This window comes from Salvelinus namaycush, chromosome 5 (assembly GCF_016432855.1).
Source record: "Salvelinus namaycush isolate Seneca chromosome 5, SaNama_1.0, whole genome shotgun sequence".
NCBI lineage: Eukaryota > Metazoa > Chordata > Actinopteri > Salmoniformes > Salmonidae > Salvelinus > Salvelinus namaycush.
This window is the reverse complement of record NC_052311.1, coordinates 42,294,098-42,316,434: the sequence shown is the minus strand read 5'-3', so window position 1 is coordinate 42,316,434 and position 22,337 is coordinate 42,294,098. Positions and strand designations below refer to the sequence as shown.

General features: G+C 43.7%; 1 protein-coding gene across 1 annotated transcript in view; it reads left to right on the top strand.

Moving 5' to 3' along the window:
- The first annotated feature begins 7,956 nt into the window (after window positions 1–7,956).
- The window catches only part of LOC120047119 (zinc finger protein 236-like), a 92,241-nt gene continuing 77,860 nt past the window's right edge, over window positions 7,957–22,337 (top strand). The window contains exons 1-5 of the mRNA XM_038992657.1: window positions 7,957–7,961; window positions 8,293–8,335; window positions 8,811–8,975; window positions 9,350–9,528; window positions 9,769–9,899. Of these exons, the coding sequence (XP_038848585.1) occupies window positions 7,957–7,961; window positions 8,293–8,335; window positions 8,811–8,975; window positions 9,350–9,528; window positions 9,769–9,899 (523 nt within the window). The remainder of the gene's footprint in view (window positions 7,962–8,292; window positions 8,336–8,810; window positions 8,976–9,349; window positions 9,529–9,768; window positions 9,900–22,337) is intronic.

Genomic DNA, 22,337 nt, shown 5'->3' with positions numbered 1-22,337 from the left:
TGTACGAAGGGCTATATAAAATAAACTTGATTTGATGTGATTTGATCTCTAGGAGACAGAACGTGTCTCCTTCCTGAACGATATGACGGCTGCGTGGTCCCATGGTGTTTATACTTGCGTACTATTGTTTGTACAGATGAATGTGGTACCTTCAGGCGTTTGGAAATTGCTCCCAAGGATGAACCAGACTTGTGGAGGTCTACAATTGTTTTTCTGAGGTCTTGGCTGATTTCTTTTGATTTTCCCATGATGTCAAGCGAAGAGGCACTGAGTTTGTAGGTAGGCCTTGAAATACATCCACAGGTACACCTCCAATTGACTCAAATTATGTCAATTAGCCTATCAGAAGCTTGTAACGCCATGACATCATTTTCTGGAATTTTCCAAGCTGTTTAAAGGCACAATTAACTTAGCGTATGTAAACTTCTGATCCAATGGACTTGTGATACAGTGAATTATAAGTGAAATAATCTGTCTGTAAACAATTGTTGGAAAAATTACTTGTGTCATGCACAAAGTAGATGTCCTAACCGACTTGCCAAAACTATAGTTTGTTAACAAGAAATTTGTGGGGTGGTTGAAAAACGAGTTTTAATGACTCCAACCTAAGTGCATGTAAACTTCCGACTTCAACTGTACTGTCTTGATTAAGAAGGCTAAATTAAGCTACTTTTTAATCTCTATCTCTCACTCTGCTGGTGATCCTTCTAAAGTTTGAATAACAGTAAATGTACCGAAGTGTAGATTCCTCTTTTTCCCTGCCTAAGAAAGTCCTGTCTGACTCTGACATTATAACTGAGAAGAATGGGATAAGTGATGCTTTGCACCCCGATAGCTGAATCATTAACCCATATTTTTAATCTGTTGATTATATCTGGTACTATCCTCAAGGTTTGGAAAGCGGCCCATGTACTCCCCCTTCACAAAGGTGGTGACCCTTGTGACCTAAATAATTATCGGCCTATTTCTAAACTTTCTTGCCTAGCTAAAATATTAGAATCCCTGATTAATTCTCAGCTAAGACCTTTCTTATCTTTGAAATGTATTCTAAATGTACATCAGTCAGGTTTTAGACCAGATCATAGCACTACCTCTGCTGCATTCCTGGTTATACATGATGTGGTTAACTGTATGGATAAAAGGCAACATTGTGCTGCCCTCTTCATTGACCTGTCAAAGGCTTTTGATACTGTTGATCATTCACTGCTAATTCAGAGGTTTTTGACAGACAGAACTCAATGTATTGCTACTGATGGTATTAAATCAGCTTTCCAGGATATTACAAAAGGTGTCCCTCAGGGGTTGATTCTCAGTCCTGTACTTTTTACTGTTCACATTAACAATATTGACTTTTCTGTAAAAATGTACATCTGGACTTGTACTGAGTGCATGTAAAACTAAGTATATGTTGTTCTCTAGAGCACCAAAAAATAAGTCTGTTGATTTAAGCATAAGTACTTTGGATGGTGTCCATATTGATTGTGTCCTTGATTACAAATATCTGGGCATCTGGATAGATGAAAAGCTGTCTTTTAAAAAGAATATTGATAAGTTAGTTAAGAAGCTGAGAACACAAATGGGCTTCTTCTAAAGAAATAGGTCCTGCCTCTTGCTAAATAGTAGAAAGCAGATTATTCAGTCGACGTTCCTATCAGTCCTAGACTATGGCGACATCATCTATATGAACGCAGCTACCACTTCATTAAAGCCGTTAGATGCAGTTAATCATAGCGCACTGCACTTTATTACGGGCAACAATTTTAGTACTCATCACTGCATTCTCTAACAAAAAGTTTGTTGGCCCTCGTTGATGTCACTTAGGTTGATACCTTGCTGTGTTTTAATTTATAAAGCCATTTTATAAAATCCCACTGTACCTAACATCATTACTAAACTTTGGACATACAGTAGGAGTTACCACACAAGGTCTCAGGGATGGCTAATTCTGGAAATTCCTTTGGTCTCTACTGAGTTAGGAAAATCAGCTTTTAGTTTTCGCGCACCTTATATATGGAACAAGCTTCTAAGTGTTTTTAAATTTGAGGACCTTGTTACTGATTCATGTTTTTTTTTTTCATGACCATGTATTTCTTTCTGCTTGCATTTTGTATTGATATTTTGATGTGTGTATTTTCTGTAATTTATTTAATTCAGGGCTCATCTGTAAAAGAGACCTTGATCTCAGTATGACTCCCTGATAAAATGAAGGTTAAATAATAAAAACTAATATTTCCATTTTTTTGTGTGTTTGGAATGCCATAGTTGCTTGGGAGATCATGCTGTCATAATGAGAACGCTGTAAGCATTTGTTGGCCAATTTTGAATCTGTAGTATTAGTACATTGTCCATAATGTTCATTGACTGGATATTGACAATTACCATGGCAACTATGCATCACAATAGTAAACCATGGCAATTATGCATCATAATAGTAATTATATTTATATTGTGTAGGACAGAGTTCGGCGTTCGACCAGCCACTTGCAACATGCGCGCCCAGATACAAGTGGCAGGCTGACGAGAAATATTAGCTTCTTTCGTAGTATACCTCTCTAGCCAGTAACTTTTGAAACCTATTTTACTGTGCCAGGTCACATAGAGACCGTTGATTGATTGAATTTATTTGACAATTTGTAAAGTCCATACATAAGGGCACTCCAGCTGGTGCCGCCTCCACATACAATTTAAGAAAATCACCAAGGATAACACAATAAAGCTTAACAGCTTATTTCCATTGTGGTCCTTTGGAAGAGGGAAAGGGGAAGAAGGGAATACAACAAGGTTAGGCGGCGATCGTAATGACAACATACAATGACAGACACATTTTTTTTTGTTTCACAGCATCCGTATAGTTTCTGTTCCTAATAAACAACTATGAACAGGTACATATTCCTTGTTTATATGGCCCTATAACAATCAAAACAATCAATCCCTATATAATCTCAGCAAAAAAATAAATGTCCCTTTTTCAGGACATTTTTTCAGGACATCACACCTGCGGGACAGGTACAGGATGGCAACAACAACTGCCCGAGTTACACCAGGAACGCACAATCCCTCCATCAGTGCTCAGACTGTCCGCAATAGGCTGAGAGAGGCTGGACTGAGGACTTGTAGGCCTGTTGTAAGGCAGGTCCTCACCAGACATCACCGGCAACTACGTCGCCTTTGGGCACAAACCCACCATCACTGGACCAGACAGGACTGGCAAAAAGTGCTCTTCTCTGACGAGTCGCGGTTTTGTCTCACCAGGGGTGATGATCGGATTTGCGTTTATCGTCGAAGGAATGAGCGTTACACTGAGGCCTGTACTCTGGAGTGGGATCGATTTGGAGGTGGAGGGTCTGTCATGATCTGGGGCGGTGTGTCACAGCATCATCGGACTGAGCTTGTTGTCATTGCAGGCAATCTCAATGCTGTGCGTTACAGGGAAGACATCCTTCTCCCTCATATGGTACCCTTCCTGCAGGCTCATCCTGACATGACCCTCCAGCATGACAATGCCACCAGCCATACTGCTTGTTCTGTGCGTGATTTGCCATGGTCAGCGAATAGCCTGGATCTCTATCCCATTGAGCACGTCTGTGACCTGTTGGATCGGAGGGTGAGGGCTAGGGCCATTCCCCCCCAGAAATGTCCAGTAACTTGCAGGTGCCTTGGTGGAAGAGTGGGGTAACATCTCATAGCAAGAACTGGCAACTCTGGTGCAGTCCATGAGAAGGAGATGCACTGCAGTACTTAATGCAGCTGGTGGCCACACCAGATACTGACTGTTTCTTTTGATTTTGACCCCACATTTGTTCAGGGACACATTATTCCATTTCTGTTAGTCACGTCTGTGGAACTTGTTCAGTTTATGTCTCAGTTGTTGAATCTTATGTCCATACAAATATTTACACATGTTAAGTTTGCTGAAAATAAATGCAGTTGACAGTGAGGACGTTTCTTTTTTTTGCTGAGTTTACATCGCAATACATGTATTAATGCTTCAATGTTGCTTTCCCCCATCCTATAGTAGCCTATTCTTGCAAGATTTTGAAAAGGAATTGTGCCTCCTTTATAAAAGTCCTAATTGTATGCTGTCATTGGACCAAAAAAATCTAATAGACTTTATTCCCTATTCTTATTAAGAATTTGATGACACTCCTGCTCCTCCTTGCGACAACGCACATACATATACGCTAGATGTCTCCCTCCTCCATGCATCGGAGCCTCACAACAAGTAGCCTAGCTAGACGTGCACTACTACCACACTGAAGAGTTCATGTGTTTGCTGATTTCTGTGTCCGCGAGGTGCTCGTCGTGAGGCAGTCGCCATTTTGAAACCCAAATCGTTCACAGTACACCCGCCCTGAAACCTGGAACTATGCCGCGGGGCCGGCCTCGCAAACTGAGGGATAAAACCAACGACGGAACAGGTAATCAGTTCCAAAATGTCACGAATAAAAAAGGCAGCGACCATGCTGTTTACACAAGTTCATAATGAATGAACAAGCTCTTGCGTAGCAGAGATAAACTCACTTGAATATAGTGTATATAGTCCCCGGATATAGTATTGCGGGTGTCCATTGCTTTGTGCTGTAAAGTAGTGATTGAGGCGGAATGATATTAATAACATTTCGGTGGCTCTACTTATCCAGATTCAGTCTAATTTACACTTCAGGGAGGCAACAGCACCCGTAGAGTCCTGTCAAATATAGGGCATTTGGCTAGGTAACGTCAGTTAGTGTTTTTCTGACTCATGTGTTAGCATGTTGGTGCTTGGCTAACAGGCTAGCCTTTGTTTTTAATTTGTGTGTGCGAGAAGACCGCTAGCTAGATTTCACTCAGCTAGCCAAACCATCAGGAAAGTAGTGTTTCACCATCCAGTCTCTCTCGGTTCGCTGCAGCTCGATACGATAGCCACATTTGCGAATTATAACTACAACCGTTAACTAACAGTTTAGCTAGTTAGCATCCAAGTATAGTGATCAGAAGAGAATGGGTTTTCTGCATGTGGCTAAGTTTGTCGCTATCCTATAGCTAACTAACGCGTTGCTAACTAGATACACCCGAGCTAACAGCACAGACGTGTAATAAAAAAAAAAGAATATCCCTATGCCAGAATTAAGTCAATTGGTAGTTAGCTAGCTAGTATCGTAGGAGTAGTAACGTTAGTTAGACAAGAGCTAGCTATAGTACAGGTTAGGGTATTTTGTCATGTTTAGTTTTATGACAGCCTACTAACTAGCTAGCGTAAAGTATGTTCAACCAGCTAGGCCATCAGGTGTGCAAATTTTTACTCCTCTAAAACTAGCGTTTCTATTGGTCAGATTCAGGTAGGTCATCCCCATTTGCTGACCGGTCCAATAGAAACGCTAGTTTTCGTTCAACAGTTTGATGATTACACACCAGTAATATTCAGTGGGTTTGTTTGGTGCAGTGGTCACCAACCTTTTCTGTGTCAAAATGCAAGGTGAGATCTATCGCTCAGATTTGTTTTGAACATGACTTAAAAAAAAAAAAAGCACGCCTATGCAACATTAACGTTTTAAAAACAGTACTGTAGCAATGAGGTTTGTGCACTAGCCTATAGGCCCAATATATTATCACTACATTGCTTGAAACATTTAAAAGAAAAAACATATTTTTATTTCAAAATTTGAGAAGTTATAGGATCACACCGGTAATAGTCAGTTGTTGTATTACTTGTGAGGTACAGCTGAGTGAGCATACATTTCAATAATTAGCTTTTTATTTTACTGGGCTGATGGTGCCTGCATCTGGTCAGTCTCAGTGGAGAGAGAGGGCAGAAGACTTAGGGTCTGCCTCTCAACGTCCCTACGCTCTCCCTTTCCTCCTATGACACTGACCAAAAAGTGACAGTCTTCCAGTTGATGCTGAAACTAGAGTCACACTGCGTTATGTCTGCTTCATGCACAAATTCATGCTACTCCTATGAACAGAGAGTGAAATATTCCTTGATATAAAAAATAATTAAAGACCCAAGCTGCTAATAGTAATGCAAGTCTGTCGATACACTTTCCTACTCATTCATTACAACTTACTGCTGGTTGTAGCGCAAGTGGAAGTAGGAAGAACCCACATTTTATGGCTTATAAAAGTGTTGAATAAAAGGTGTTGACAGTGCGGAGTAAAAACAAGTTCTCACTCATAAAAACATCAGCTCTTTAATGTATTCGTTGACAGTCTCTAGTAATGGCTTTAAAAGTTTTGTAATCTCACAGTATTGACTTTTCTGTAGCTTACTTTTGCGCCTGCTATGTTACTGCAGACACTAATCTTAGCCATCCGATTGGTCAGCGTTAGGCCTATAGTGCACTTGATTTGCTCTCCGGGCACACCAGGAAGGCAGAGTTCATACCTTCAGACACATGAAATGGTTCAAAATCAATGTTGACAAAACAAAATACGCTAGACAAGGTGGGATATTTTTTGGTCAATTGCGGTGGAAACCCTTTTATGTGCAAATATTGATAGAAAAAACATTATGTCACAGTAAACTTGGAGTCACGTGATGTTGTAACCTACTACCACCACGACATATGACCCGCCTATATGATCATTACATGCAACATGCACAATGGCTGTAGATATAATTACAGTGACCTATTTTAAAAACAACTTGTGTACCTCTAATTTTATATCAATGAGCTGGGCACATGTAGTAGTTCCAGGAAATATACAGGCCTATACATATACAAAATGACCAAGTTGAGTGCAACAGTTGTCATAAAAGGTAGGCCCAATCCAGAAAGAACTCCTAGTCCCCCTGATATTCAAATTCGGCCCCTGACATTTCATGTGGCCCCTGGTGTTCACTAATTTCATAGACTTAAATAACAAATCATTTTGAGCGTTGTGCATACTGTTGAAACTGAACTCCATATATGCTCCCTGGCCCTAATCCTTCAATGTTTGCAGATCTGTAAGGTCAGTCTGACCTGGTCAGGTGTATCAATATGGTGGTAGCATCACCACTGCACTGCGTAGGCTACCTATCCAGACTTGCAAACGTTGAAAGATTAGGCTAGTACCAAGGGGAAGGGGTTGGTAGTGTTTTGGGACAGGCTCATATCTGTTACCCTATGTAACAGTGCCCATTACCTGATTTGGCTACCAGATAAAGACCAAAACATATTGGTGGATGCTCTGTTTTTTTTTTTTTTTTTTTTTTTACCTTTCTTTAAATGTGATTATTAGGCTATTACTTTGCTTGGCTGTTAGTTATTTGGATTAGTTTAGTTCGAAATATCTCCTTTCCACACATCAATCAGACTGAAAAATGCAAACAAACCCAGGGTTTTCCCCAAAGAATGTAAGAGGCGCTGTGCCACCTTGTGGACTGGCTGCACCACTTTGTAAATATATATAATATATATATTTTTCAAAACTGTGTTATCATATAAGGCCATTATTTTCTCTAGATTACATGAAATGGCAGTTGCAGGAGTTCAAAAGCTGTCCCCTCCGGGTCTCCCGTTACCAGACTTAGCAGCACCACCCTATTAAAAAGATCCTGGGGAGAACCCTGCAAATCCTAAACCTAATATTTTACTGTCTGGAATCTGCCGGGAAATAGGCTGGTGGACCAAAACATTAGGGAAATTGCAGGTACCGTTTAAGTAACCTAATTATGAACACCATGGTAATATGAGTGTCTTTGTCTCCCTCTCTCTTTTTGTCAACAGAGGGTATATCTGGAGCCAAGCAGGACAACAGCCATGGGGATTCCAAGGACAACAAGTGCACTGTCTGCTCCCAGAGCTTCACTACTGAGAGCCAGCTACAGAGGCACCAGCGCGACCATGAGGCCAACGACAAGGCAAGCACAGTGCAAAGGGCCAGACGAAGCTGTTTGACACAACATAGGCTGCACAGACCTAGCCTGGGTGCCAGTCTCTTTCGCCAACTCCTTTTGGAATTGTCATGCCAATGTTTAGCTTGACAATGACAATGGAGTAAGCAAAAACATAAACCCATCTGGGACCAGGCTAGTACAGACCTACCATAATGATCTCATTTGATATGGATAGAAATGTCCTTCATTCACATGATTGATTTTGTATATGTATGAATGGTGTGCCGCATGTGAAAACATTAGATATATACGTTACATCCATTGTTGATTAAGGTGAAGAACTCAAAAAAAGTACCAGCATATAGGCCTAGTCCTTTTACTGATGTTTCTGCCTGACACACGGATGAGTTGTCCTCAGATGACAGTTGTAGCTTGTCCACAGAGATACAGTATGAGTGGATTTAAGTTTGTGTTTACTCTTCATTATTCAGCTGTCAGAGTGGGAGAGCCTCTTTACAGGCCAGTGAGCAAACAGTCAGACAGACAGACAGACAGAGGGAACATCCTCTTAAGACAAATAGCCCAGTGTATGAGGGAAATGTAGTGGCACTAGAGAGCAAATGCAAATGAGTTATTGAATAAATACATATATTAGAAATATACCCAGGAAATAAGACCTTCAGCCAAACAGACCAACTGGCATTTGACTGAAAATTATAACAGGAGAGAAAATGTACTGGCCGGACTGTTATTATAGGACTCAGTCACCATTTTTGAACTTTTAAGTCATTTAGCAGACGGTCCTATCCAGATTGACTTACAGGATCAATAAGGGTTAAGTACCTTGCAAGGGCACGTCGGCAGATTCTTCACCCAATCTGCTTGGTGATTAGAATCAGCGACCTTTCGGTTACTGGCCCAACACTCTTAACCACTAGGCTACCTGCAGTCCACACAGTCACTCACTTACTCACTCATGAACTGTCTTTTCTCTCTTGCTCCCTTCCAGCTTCACCGGTGCGACCAGTGTGCTCAGACGTTTAACGTGGAGTTCAACCTCATGCTCCACAAGTCCACACACGCCACCTCGAACCCCACCTGCCCGGTGTGCCACAAGAAGTTCTCCCGCGTGGCCAGTCTCAAGTCCCATATCATGCTGCATGAGAAGGAGGAGGTCTGTCAATCAGTGATATGATTGAACCCATTCAAACATTAAAAAAATTTGATTATCTTGAATCTGCTGGGAAATATGGTTTATCGAAGGTAAAAATGTAATTTGTAGCTGGTGGATTAGCCTACTACTTTTAATTATCTTATTAATTCAATTAATCAATAAACATCTGTGACTTTTTCACATCAGGTCGCAACCATCCTCATAATGATAATACATATAATTTATATAGGTGACAGCTTTCTAAACTGCAAAGACGCTTGTATGATCGACTCATGTGTGTCTTCTGAATTGTGGTCCTTCTCCATCCTCCTCTCGTCTGTGACCTCATCTTCTCATTTCTTTCCCCCCCTCTGTTCTTTCCCTCTCTCCTCTAGAATCTGATCTGTACAGAGTGTGGCGACGAGTTCATTCTCCACAGTCAGCTCATGCTGCATCTGGAGGAGCATCGCAAAGAGCTGTCTGGGGCCAAGGTGTACACCTGCAAGACCTGTAGCAAGGAGTTCAAGATGGCAGGCCAGCTCAAGGAGCACACCAAGACCCACGTCAAGATGAGGTTAGAGAGCGAGGGGACAGTAGCAGAGGGTCTCGGGTTGATTGATACTTTTGTCCAAAGTGCTTGTTTAGCAACACATTACTAAGTGTATTGAGTGCTCTCATCTCCCTGTGTCTTTCTGTTTCCTATTTTTAATTTGGAGGACCAGCAGTTAAATTGTGTTTCAAAAGAACAACCTGACCAAAGACTGTTTCCACATTGGGTTGATTTCTGTTTCTCTGCACTTGTTTTTTCCGTTAGGCCACTCAGTTCGAATTCCAGAAACTACAAGAAGAATATCGATCGGAGTGGATTCACCAACAGCTGTCAGCACTGTGGCAAGACGTTTAAAAAGCCCAGCCAGCTTGTTCGACACACACGAATACACACAGGTAAGCAAAAGACAGCTGGGTCATGTTCATTATGGCACGCATCAAAAAAACATTTTGCAAATGAAAATGAGTCCCTCCCTGTTTCAATTTGTATTCACGACCGAGGCTTGTTCTGCTTTATACAAGATTTGGATTTGGAGTTGTTGATTTTGAAAGGGAATTAAATGGAGAGCATGAAATAAAATAATGGCCTCAGTCAGTGTGGTGTATCACTGTTGGACACCAGGGGTCTCCACCATGATTGGGAATGATCCTTGCCTCTCATCAAGATATCCAAGATGGCGTAGTAGTAAGGTGTGTTTGTTTAAATATTGTAAAAATTGTGTAAATATTCCGTTTTCTTTTTCGTTTTTTGTATACATTTCAATATATTTCAATCTCTTTTTTCCCCCCAAATTCTGATTAAATATACCTTCCTGCAACCCGCCTCACCCAATGTGGTACGGATCTGCTATTTAAAAAAAAAACGTATAACTGGAAACTCCATAAGAAGCTAGCCAGCTAATTAGCTACTCGCTATTTAGTCATTGTTAGCCATTGCTAACGGCATTTACCTTTAGCTCAGACACCAGCCGCTTTAGCCCGGATAATACCTGCCAGACTGCACAGCGCGATATCAGCCCTGAGCATATCGGACTGCTTTTTTTCCACTACATCACCGGATTCCTGTCGCAAGCTCTGGACCATTACACCGGATCATTGCAGCTAGCTAGCTGCTACCGAGTGGCTATTTTTGCTATCGCCCTTGTCCAGAAGCAAGCACCAGTTAGCCTCGAGCTAGGCCCATCTCTTGGCTAGTAAACTAAGTACACCAACTACAGAACCTCTCCTGTCATTTGACCTGGACCCTTTGTCGACACGGGGCCCCGCCGATCCATCACGACTGGTTTGCTGGTCTACTGACGTAATTCGGCCAATGTGCTCTCAACCGACCTCTGCGTCGTGGATGTCGGTGAAGACCCATCTGCTAGTCCCGGCCGCTAGCTTTTCTACGCTCGCCTAGCGTAGTAACGACTACCGAACGGTTCCCTGTTTCATCTATTGCTGTTCATTGGACCCTATGATCACTCGGCTACACAGCCGATGCCTGCTGGACTGTTCATTAACACAGTACTTCGTTTTGTTTATCTGTCGGCCCCAGCCTCGAACTCAGGCCCTGTGTGTAGCTAACTGACCCTCTCTGCCCATTCATAGCCATTTACCCGTTGTTGTTGTCTTAGCTGTTTACCCATTGTTGTCTTACCCGTTGTTGTCTTAGCTCTCCCAATCAACACCTGTGATTGCTTTATGCCTCTCTCTAATGTCAATATGCCTTGTATACTGTTGTTTAGGGTAGCTCTCATTGTTTTATTTTACTGCGGAGCCCCTAGTCCCGCTCAACATGCCTCAGATAGCTCCGTTGTCCCAACCCCCACACATGCGGAGACTGCACCTAGCTTAACTGGCGCCTCCAAAGATGCAACTTCTCTCATCGTCACTCAATGCCCAGGTTTACCTTCACTGTACTCGCACCCTACCATACCCTTGTCTGTACATGATGCCCTGAATCTATTCTACCACGCCCAGAAATCTGCTCCTTTTATTCTCTGTTCCCAACGCTCTAGACGACTAGTTCTTATAGCCTTTAGCCGTACCCTCATCCTACTCCCCCCCTCTGTTCCTCTGGTGATGTAGAGGTTAACCCAGCCCCTGTGTGTCCCCAGGCGCTCTCATTTGTTGACTTCTGTAACCGTAAAAGCCTTGGGTTCATGCATGTTAACATCAGAAGCCTCCTCCTTAAGTTTGGTTTATTCACTGCTTTAGCACACTCTGCCAACCCTGATGTCCTAGCCGTGTCTGAATCCTGGCTTAGGAAGGCCACCAAAAACCCGGAAATTCCATCCCCAATTACAACGTTTTCCGTCAAGATAGAACTGCTATAAGGGGCGGAGTTGCAATCTACTGTAGAGATGCCTGCAGAGTTCTGTCCTACTATCCAGGTCTATGCCCAAACAGTTCGAGCAATTACCATCTCGCCAGAAATAAGTCCCTCACTGTTGCCACTTGTTATAGACCCCCCTCAGCTCCCAGCTGTGCCCTGGACACCATATGTGAATTGATTGCCCCCCATCTATCTTCAGAGTTCGTACTGTTAGGTGACCTAAACTGGGATATGCTTAACACCCCGGCCATCCTACAATCTAAGCTAGATGCCCTCAATCTCACACAAATTATCAAGGAACCTACCAGGTACAACCCCAAATCCGTAAACATGAGCAGCCTCATAGATATCATCCTGACCAACTTGCCCTCTAAATACACTCTGCTGTTTTCAACCAGGATCTCAGCGATCACTGCCTAATTTCCTGTGTCCGTTATGGGTCCTCGGTCAAACAACCACCCCTCATCACTGTCAAAGGCTTCCTAAAACACTTCTGCGGGCAGGCCTTTCTAATCGACCTGGCCCTGGTATCCTGGAAGGATATTGACCTTATCCCGTCAGTAGAGGATGCCTGGTTGTTCTTTAAAAGTGCTTTCCTCACCATCTTAAATATGCATGCCCCTTTCAAAAAATGTAGAACTAAGAACAGATATAGCCCTTGGTTCACTCCAGACTTGACTGCCCTTGACCAGCACAAAAACATCCTGTGGCATACTGCACTAGCATCGAATAGTCCCCACGAAATGCAACTTTTCAGGGAAGTCAGGAACCAATATACACAGTCAGTTAGGAAAGCAAAGGCTAGCTTTTTCAAACATAAATTTGCATCCTGCAGCACTAATTCCAAAAAGTTTTGGGACACTGTAAAGTCCATGGAGAATAAGAGCACCTCCTCCCAGCTGCCTACAGCACTGAGGCTAGGAAACGCTGTCACCACTGATGAATCCACAATAATCGAGAATTTCAATAAGCTTTTCTCTACGGCCGGCCATGCTTTCCACCTGGGTACCCCAACCCTGGCCAACAGCTCTGCACCCCCCGCAGCAACTTGCCCAAGCCCCCCCCCCCTTTTTCCTTCACCCAAATCCAGACAGCTGATATTCTGATAGAACTGCAAAATCTGGATCCCTACAAATCAGCTGGGGTAGACAATCTGGACCCTCTCTTTAAAATGATCCGCCACAATTGTTGCAACCCCTATTACTAGTCTGTTCAACCTCTCATTTCGTATCATCTGTCATTCCCAAAGATTGGAAAGCGGCCACGGTCATCCCCCTCTTCAAAGGGGGAGACACTCTAGACCCAAACTGTTACAGACCTATTTCCATCCTGCCCTGCCTTTCTAAAGTCTTCGAAAGCCAAGTGAACAAACAGATCACCGACCATTTCGAATCCCACCGTACCTTCTCCGCTATGCAATCCGGTTTCCGAGCTGGTCACTGGTGCACCTCAGCCACGCTCAAGGTCCTAAACGATATCATAACTGCCATCGATTAAAGACAGTACTGTGCAGCCGTCTTCATCGACCTGGCCAAGGCTTTTGACTCTGTCAATCACCGTATTCTTATCGGCAGACTCGACAGCCTTGGTTTCTCAAATGACTGCCTCGCCTGATTCACTAACTACTTCTCAGAGTTCAGTGTGTCAAATCGGAGGGCCTGTTGTCCGGACCTCTGGCAGTCTCTATGGGGGTGCCACAGGGTTCAATTCTCGGGCCGACTCTTTTCTCTGTTTATATCAATGATGTCGCTCTTGCTGCAGGTGATTCTTTGATCCACCTCTATGCAGACGACACCATTCTGTATACATCTGGCACTTCTTTGGACACTGTGTTAACAAACCTCCAAACGAGCTTCAATGCCATACAACACTTCTTCCGTGGCCTCCAAATGCTCTTAAATGCTAGTAAAACGAAAAGCGTGCTCATCAACCGATCGCTTCCCACACCCTACTTGCATCACTACTCTGGACAGTTCTGACTTAGAATATGTGGACAGCTATAAATACCTAGGTGTCTGGCTAGACTGTAAACTCTCCTTCCAGACTCATATTAAGCATTTCCAATCCAAAATTAAATCTAGAATCAGCTTCCTATTTCGCAACAAAGCCTCCTTCACTCCTGCTGCCAAACATACCCTCGTAAAACTGACTATACTACCGATCCTTGACTTCAGCAATGTCATTTACAAAATAGCCTCCAACACTACTCAGCAAATTGGATGCAGTCTATCACAGTGCCATCCGTTTTGTCACCAAAGCCCCAAATACTACCCACCACTGCAACATGTATGCTCTCATTGGCTGGTCCTCGCTTCATATTCGTCGCCAAACCCACTGGCTCCAGGTCATCTATATTCTTTGCTAGGTAAAGCTCCGGCCTTATCTCAGCTCACTGGTCACCATAGCAACACCCACCCGTAGCATGTGCTCCAGCAGGTATGTTTCACTGGTCATCCCCAAAGCCAACACTTCCTTTGGTCGCCTTTCCTTCCAGTTCTCTGCTGCCATTGACTGGAACGAATTGCAAAAATCACTGAAGTTGGAGACTAATATCTCCCTTACTAACTTTAAGCATCGGCTGTCAGAGCAGCTTACCGATCGCTGCAGCTGTACACAGCCCATCCAACCAACTACCTACCTTATCCCATATTTGTTTTTGTTTTTCTGCTCTTTTGCACACCAGTATTTCTACTTGCACATCCTCATCTGCACATCTATCACTCCAGTGTTAATTGCTAAATTGTAATTACTTCGCCACTATGGCCTATTTATTGCCTTACCTCCTTACTTAATTTGCACTCACTGTATACATATTTTTCTATTGTGTTGTTGACTGTACGTTTGTTTATCCCATGTGTAACTCTGTGTTGTTGTTTTTGTCGCACTGCTTTGCTTTATCTTGGCCAGGTCGCAGTTGTATTTGAGAACTTGTTCTCAACTGGTCTACCTGGTTAAATAAAGGTTAAATAAAAAAAATGAAGTAAAAATAATCAACAAGGACTCCTGTTGCACCAACTAAGGATTCTGTCACAGGAGACTGCTGAGGGGAGAATGGCTCATAATAATGGCCGGAACAGAGCGAATTGAATGGCATCAAACACCTAGAGACTCTGTGTGTGATTTCTTTGATACCATTCCACCTATTCCGCTCCAGTCATTATTACTAGCCCGTTCTCCCCAATCAAGGTGCCACCAACCTAGTTAATACACAGGAGGCAAAGGCCACATTTGCCCTGAGAATTATTCCAGGGCCATACAGTTGTCCATACATGTTTCTACATTTTCCCCTTGTAAAATGTGTTGAAATAGATATGGCATATATACTTTTAAAAAATTCCCCCGAAACATCCACTAAAATATAATAGTCATACGCTACATGTACTGGGGCATTGTCACGCTGAAACATAAAAGGGCCTTCCCCAAACTGTTGCCACAAAGTTGGAAGTACAGAATCATCTAGACCAGGGGTGTCAAACTCATTCCACGGAGGGCCTAGTGTCTGCAGGTTTTTGTTTTTTCCTTTCAATAAAGCCCTAGACAACCAGGTGTGGGGAGTTCCTAACTAATTAGTGATGTTAATTCATCAATCAAGTACAAGGGAGGAGCGAAAACCCGCAGACACTCGGCCCCCCGTGGAATGAGTTTGACATCTGTGATCTAGACTGTCATTGTAGCATTGAGATTTCCGTTCACTGGAACTAATGGGCCTAGCCTGAACCATGAAAAATAGGAACTCGGTAGTGAGTGTTGCAACCGAGGACAGATGATTTTAGACGTTTCCACTTCGCAATAACAGCACTTACAGTTGACCGGGGCAGCTCTAGCAGGGTAAAAAATGTAAGAACTGACTTGTTGGAAAGGTGGCATCCATCTTCACTGAGCTCTTCAGTAAGGCCATGCTGATACCAATGTTTGTCTTTGGAGATATCATGGCTGTGTGCTCAATTTTATACACCTGTCATCAACGGGTGTAGCTGAAATAGCCAAATCCACAAATTTGAAGGGGTGTCCACATACTTTTGTATATGTACAGTAGTGTAGCTTGCCAGTGGTGTGGAGAGTGACCCTGTTTAAACCCACAGTGGCACACACAGCTACCGACAGCTGTGTTGACGCGCACACACATACACACACACACTCGTATGATGCTAAGATGGCGCCGACAGAGATGGTTGCTTCGAGTCCTTTGGAAACTATTCAGTATTTCGTTTTTTTGATGTATTATTTCTTACATTGTTATCCCAGACAATCTTAAGTGTTATTACATACAGCCGGGAAGAACTATTGGATATAAGAGCGACGTCAACTTACCAACATTATGACCAGGAATAAGACTTTTCTAAAGCAGATCCTTTGTTCGGACCACCACCCAGGGCAGTGGATCTAATCCCAGAAGCCGACCCAAAACAGCGTCGCCGCAGAAGAGGCAGAGGGAGCGGCCTCCTGGTCAGGCTCAGTAGGCGTGCCCACCGCTTCCGCGCATACTACTCGCCAATGTCCAGTCTCTTGACAACAAGGCAGACGAAATTAGAGCAAGGGTTGCCTTCCAGAGAGACATCAGAGATTGTAACATTCTCTGTTTCATGGAAACATGGCTCTCTCGGGATTCGTTGTCGGAGTCTGATCAGCCACAGGGCTTCTTCATGCGTCGGGCTGGGCTTCTTCATGCGTCGGGCTGACAGAGATAAACACCTCTCTGGGAAGAAGGGCGGGGGTGTATGCTTCATGATTAACGACTCATAGTGTAATCATAACAGTATACAGGAACTCAAGTTCTTCTGCTCACCCAACCTAGAATTCCTTACAATCAAATGCAGGCCATATTATCTCCCAGGAGAGTTCTCGTCAGTTATCTTCACAGCTGTGTATATACCCCCTCAAGCAGACACCACGACGGCCCTCAAGGAACTTCACTGGACTCGATGTATACTGGAAACCATATATCCTGATGCTGCATTTATTGTAGCAGGGGATTTTAACAAAACTAATTTGATTACAAGGCTACCTAAATTCTATCAGCACATTGATTGCAGCACTCGCACGGGCAATACACTTGATCACTGCTACTCTAACTTCCGCGATGCATACAAGGCCCTCCCTCGCCCTCCCTTCGGCAAATCCGACCAAGACTCCATCTTGCTCCTACAGTCTTATAGGCAAAAACTCAAACAGGATGTACCCGTGACTAGAACTATTCAACGCTGGTCTGACCCAATCGGAATCCACGCTTCAAGATTGTTTTGATCACGTGGACTGGGAAATGTTCCGGTCAGCCTCTGAGAATAACATTGATCTATACGCTGACTCTGTGAGTGTATTTATAAGGAAGTGCATTGGAGATGTTGTACCCACTGTGACTATTAAAACCTACCCTAACCAGAAACCGTGGATGGATGGCGGCATTCGCGCAAAACTGAAAGCGCGAACCACATTTTAACCTCTCTAGGGTATGTGGGACGGTAGCGTCTCACCTCGTCAACAGCCAGTGAAACTGCAAATTCAAAACAACAGAAATTCCATAATTAAAATTCCTCAAACATACAAGTATTTTACACCATTTTAAAGATACACTTGTTGTAAATCCAGCCACAGTGTCCGATTTCAAAAAGGCTTTACGACAAAAGCACACCAAACGATTATGTTAGGTCAGAGCCCAGTCACAGAAAAACACAGCCATTTTTCCAGCCAAAGAGAGGAGTCACAAAAAGCAGAAATAGAGATAAAATTAATCACTAACCTTTGATGATCTTCATCAGATGACACTCATAGGACTTCATGTTACACAATATATTTATGTTTTGTTCGGTAAAGTTCATATTTATATCCAAAACTCTGAGTTTACATTGGCTCGTTATGTTCATTAGTTCAAAACATCCGGTGATTTTGCAGAGAGCCACATCAATTTACAGAAATTCTCATAATAAACATTGCTAAAAGATACAACTGGTATGCATGGAATTTTAGATCCACTTCTCCTTAATGCAACCGCTGTGTCAGATTTAAAAAACACTTTACGAAAAAAGCACACCATGCAATAATCTGAGTACAGCGCTCAGATACCAAAACAAGCCATACAGATACCCGCCATGTTGTGGAGTCAACAGAAGTCAGAAATAGCATTATAAATATTCACTTACCTTTGATGATCTTCATCAGAATGCACTCCCAGGAATCCCAGTTCTACAATAAATGTTTGTTTTGATCGATGAAGTCCATCATTTATGTCCAAACACCTCCTTTTTGTTAGCGCGTTTAGCACAGTAATCAAAATTCACAGTAATCAAAATTCATGACGCGCGATCACTAGGTGCAGACGAAAAGTCAAAAAGTTCCGTTACAGTCCATAAAAACATGTCAAACGATGTATATAATCAATCTTTAGGATGTTTTTAACATACATCTTCAATAATGTTCCAGCCGGAGAATTCCTTTGTCTTCAGAAATGCAATGGAACGCAAGCTAACTCTCTCACGTGAACGCGCCTGGTCAGCTCGCGGCTCTCTGGCAGACCTCTGACTCATTCCCCTCTCATTCGCCCCTACTTCACAGTAGAAGCCTCAAACAAGGTTCTAAAGACTGTTGACATCTAGTGGCAACCTTAGGAAGTGCAATGTGACCCCATTTCCACTGTATCTTGGATAAGCAAAGAGTTGAAAAACTACAAACCTCAGATTTCCCACTTCCTGGTTGGATTTTTTTCTCAGGTTTTTGCCTGCCATATGAGTTCTGTTATACTCACAGACATCATTCAAACATTTTTAGAAACTTCAGAGTGTTTTCTATCCAAATCAAATCATATGCATATCCTAGCATCTGGGCAGGCAGTTTACTCTGGGCACGCTTTTCATCCGGATGTGAAAATACTGCCCCCTACCCAAGAGACGTTAACCATGGAAAGAGGAGTGGGAATATGGCCGAAATATATAAACAGTGTAGTTATTCCCTCTGCAAGGCAAACAAACAAGCGAAATGTCGGTATAGGGAACAAAGTGGAGTTGCAATTCAACGGCTAAGACACGAGACGTATGTGACAGGAAATCGTGGTCTACAAAAAGAAAACCAGCCACGTTATGGACACCGTCTCGCTTTCAGGCACACAAACACCATCTTTGCCCGCTTTGAGGATAATACAGCGCCACTGTCGCGGCCCGCTACCAAGGACTGTGGGATCTCCTTCTCCGTGGCCGTTGTGAGTAAAACATTTAAACATGTTAACCCTCACAAGGCTGCAGACCAGCTGGCTGGTGTGTTTACGGACATATTCAATCGCTCCCTATCCAAGTCTGCTGTCCCCACATGCTCCAAGATGGCCACCATTGTTCCTGTACCCAAGAAGGTAACTGAACTAAATGACTACCGCCCCGTAGCACTCACTTCTGTCATTCTGAAGTGCTTTGAGAGACCTGTCAAGGATCATATCACCTCCACCTTACCTGCCACCCTAGACCCACTTCAGTTTGCATACCGCCCCCAACAGGTCCACAGACGATGCATTCGCCATCACACTGCACACTGCCCTATCCCATCTGGACGAGAGGAATACCTATGTATGAATGCTGTTTATTGACTACAGCTCAGCATTCAACACCATAGTACCCTCCAAGCTCATCATTAAGCTGGAGGCCCTGGGTCTCAACCCCGCCCTGTGCAATTGGGTCCTGGACTTTCTGACGGGCCGCCCCCAGGTGGTGAAGTTAGGAAACATTTCTGCTTCGCTGATCCTCAACACTGGGCCCCCACAAGGGTGCGTGCTCAGCCCCCTTCTGCACTCCCTGTTCACCCATGACTGCGTGGCCATGCACTCTTCCAACTCAATCATCAAGTTTGCAGACGACACAACAGTAGTGGGCTTGATTACCAACAACGACGAGACTGCCTACAGGGAAGAGGTGAGGGCACTTGGAGTGTGGTGTTAGCAAAACAACCTCTCACTCAACGTCAACAAATCAAAGGAGATGATCGTGGACTTCAGGAAACAGCAGAGGGAGCGATTCCCCTATCCACATCGACGGGACAGTAATGGAGAAGGTGGAAAGTTTTAAGTGTCTCGGCGTACACCTCACAGACAAACTGAATGGTCCACCCACACAGACAGTGTGGTGAAGGCGCAACAGTGCCTCTTCAACCTCAGGAGGCTGAAGAAATTTGGCTTGTCACCTAAAACCCTGACAGACTTTCACAGATGCGCAATCGAGAGCATCCTGTCAGGCTGTATCACCGCCTGGTACGGCAACTGCACCGCCCTCAACAGCAGGGCTCTCCAGAGGGTTGTGCGGTCTGCACAACGCATCACTGGGAACAAACTACCTGCCCTCCAAGACACTTACAGCACCTGATGTCACAGGAAGGCCAAAATAATCAAGCACTACAACCTCCCGGACCACTGTCTGTTCACCCCGCTACCATCCAGAAGGCGAGGTCTGTACAGAAGGCCAGCATGGCTAGAAGGCCAGCATCCCAGAGTTGCTTCTTTACTGTTGACGTTGAGACTGGTGTTGCGGGTACTATTTAATGAAGCTGCCAGTTGAGGACTTGTGAGGCGTCTGTTTCTCAAACTAGACACTTATGTACTTGTCCTCTTGCTCAGTTGTGCTCCGGGGCCTCCCACTCATTCTATTCTGGTTAGAGCCAGTTTGCGCTGTTCTGTGAAGGGAGTTGTACGAGATCTTCAGTTTCTTGGCAATTTCTCATATAGAATAGCCTTCATTTCTCAGAAAAGAATAGACTGATGAGTTTCAGAAGAAAGTTCCTTGTTTCTGGCCATGTTGAGCCTTTAATCGAAACCAGAAATGCTGATGCTCCAGCTATTCAACTAGTCTAAAGAAGGCCAGTTTTATTGCTGCTTTAATCAGTACAACAATTTTCAGCTGTGCTAACATAATTGCAAAAGGGTTTTCTAATGATCATTTAGCGTTTTAAAATTATAAACTTGGATTAGCTAACACAATGTGCCATTGGAACACAGGAGTGATGGTTGCTGATAATGGGCCTCTGTACGCCTGTGTAGATATTCCATAAATCAGCTACCATTCCAGCTACCATAGTCATTTCCAACATTAACTATGTCTACACTGTATTTCTGATCAATTTGATGTTATTTTAATGGACAATTTTTTTTGCTTTTCTTTCAAAAACAAAGACATTTCTAAGTGACCCCAAACTTTTGAACGGTAGTGTACATATCCTTATTCCTCCCTTTTTAGATTTGTGTGTATTAGGTAGTTGTTGGGGAATTGTTCGATTACTTGTTAGATATTACTGCACTGTCGGAAATAGAAGCACAAGCATTTCGCTACACTCTCATTAATATCTGCTAACCATGTATATGTGAAAACAAAGGAGAGCCGCACACTCTAGGAGCTCAGATGCAAAAATCCAATATCCAACGTTTCGACAGCCAAGCTGTCTTCATATAACCATGTGTATGTGACCAATAAAATTTGATTTGAAATAATCTTAACATTTTCAGAGTTGCCATTCTTCACCAATACACCTACTGCTTTCCTTTCGGACATATCACCTGAGATAAGTGCTCATTAAGTGCAGACTCCCAGCCCAGACTCCTGAGTTCATTCAGAGCTTCAGCTATCCTTCCTCACTGAGCCCCCCCCATGCCACCTCATCTTAATGTTAATTTGTGTGCTAGATGGATGACTAATGCTGTGCTGGAAATGGTTGGCCTGTGCTCTGAATTTCAAACAGCACATTAAGGGGATATGCTGAAGTGGAGCTATGGGGCTTTAAGCTCAGCCTGCAGGCTCCAGTCAGCTAAGTATCCACCTCTGCTCTGATTCTACATCCTCGTTGTCTAAAGCAAGGCAGGTTAGTCCCTGTGGGCTTCTCAGCTTAGCTAAACTCAGATCTCCCTGAGCAGTCAGGCTTCAAGACAGGTTACTCAAACAAGACTGCTCTTCTCTGTGTCACGGAGGCTCTTTGCACTGCCAAAGCTGACTCTCTCTCCTCAGGTCTAGGAGGTTAAGAACATTCTCCTGCCTTCGACACCGTGAACCATCAGATCCTCCTCTCCACCCTCTCAGGGCTGGGCGTCTCATGCTCTGCACACTCTTGGATTGCATCCTACCTGGTAGGCCGCTCTTACCAGGTGACGTGGAGAGGATCTGTGGCTGCACCACGTACTCTACTGGTGTCTCCCAGGGCTCAGTTCTAGGCCCTCTCCTCTTCTCTCTATATACCAAATCACTCGGCTCCGTCATATCCTCACATTGTCTCTCCTATCATTGCTATGCGAATGACACTCAACTACTTTTCTCCCTCACCATTTCTGACACCCAGGTGACGGACATCTCTGCGTGCCTGGCAGATATCTCAACTTGGATGTCGGCCCACCACCTCAAGCTCAACTTAGACAAGATGGAGCTGCTCTTTACACAGCAAGCGGCGCAGGTCCTAATCCAGGCACTGTCCTCTCCCGTCTGGACTACTTCAACTCGCTGTTGGCTGGCCTCTGCTTGTGCCATAAAATCCCTCAACATATCCAGAATGCTACAGCCCGCCTG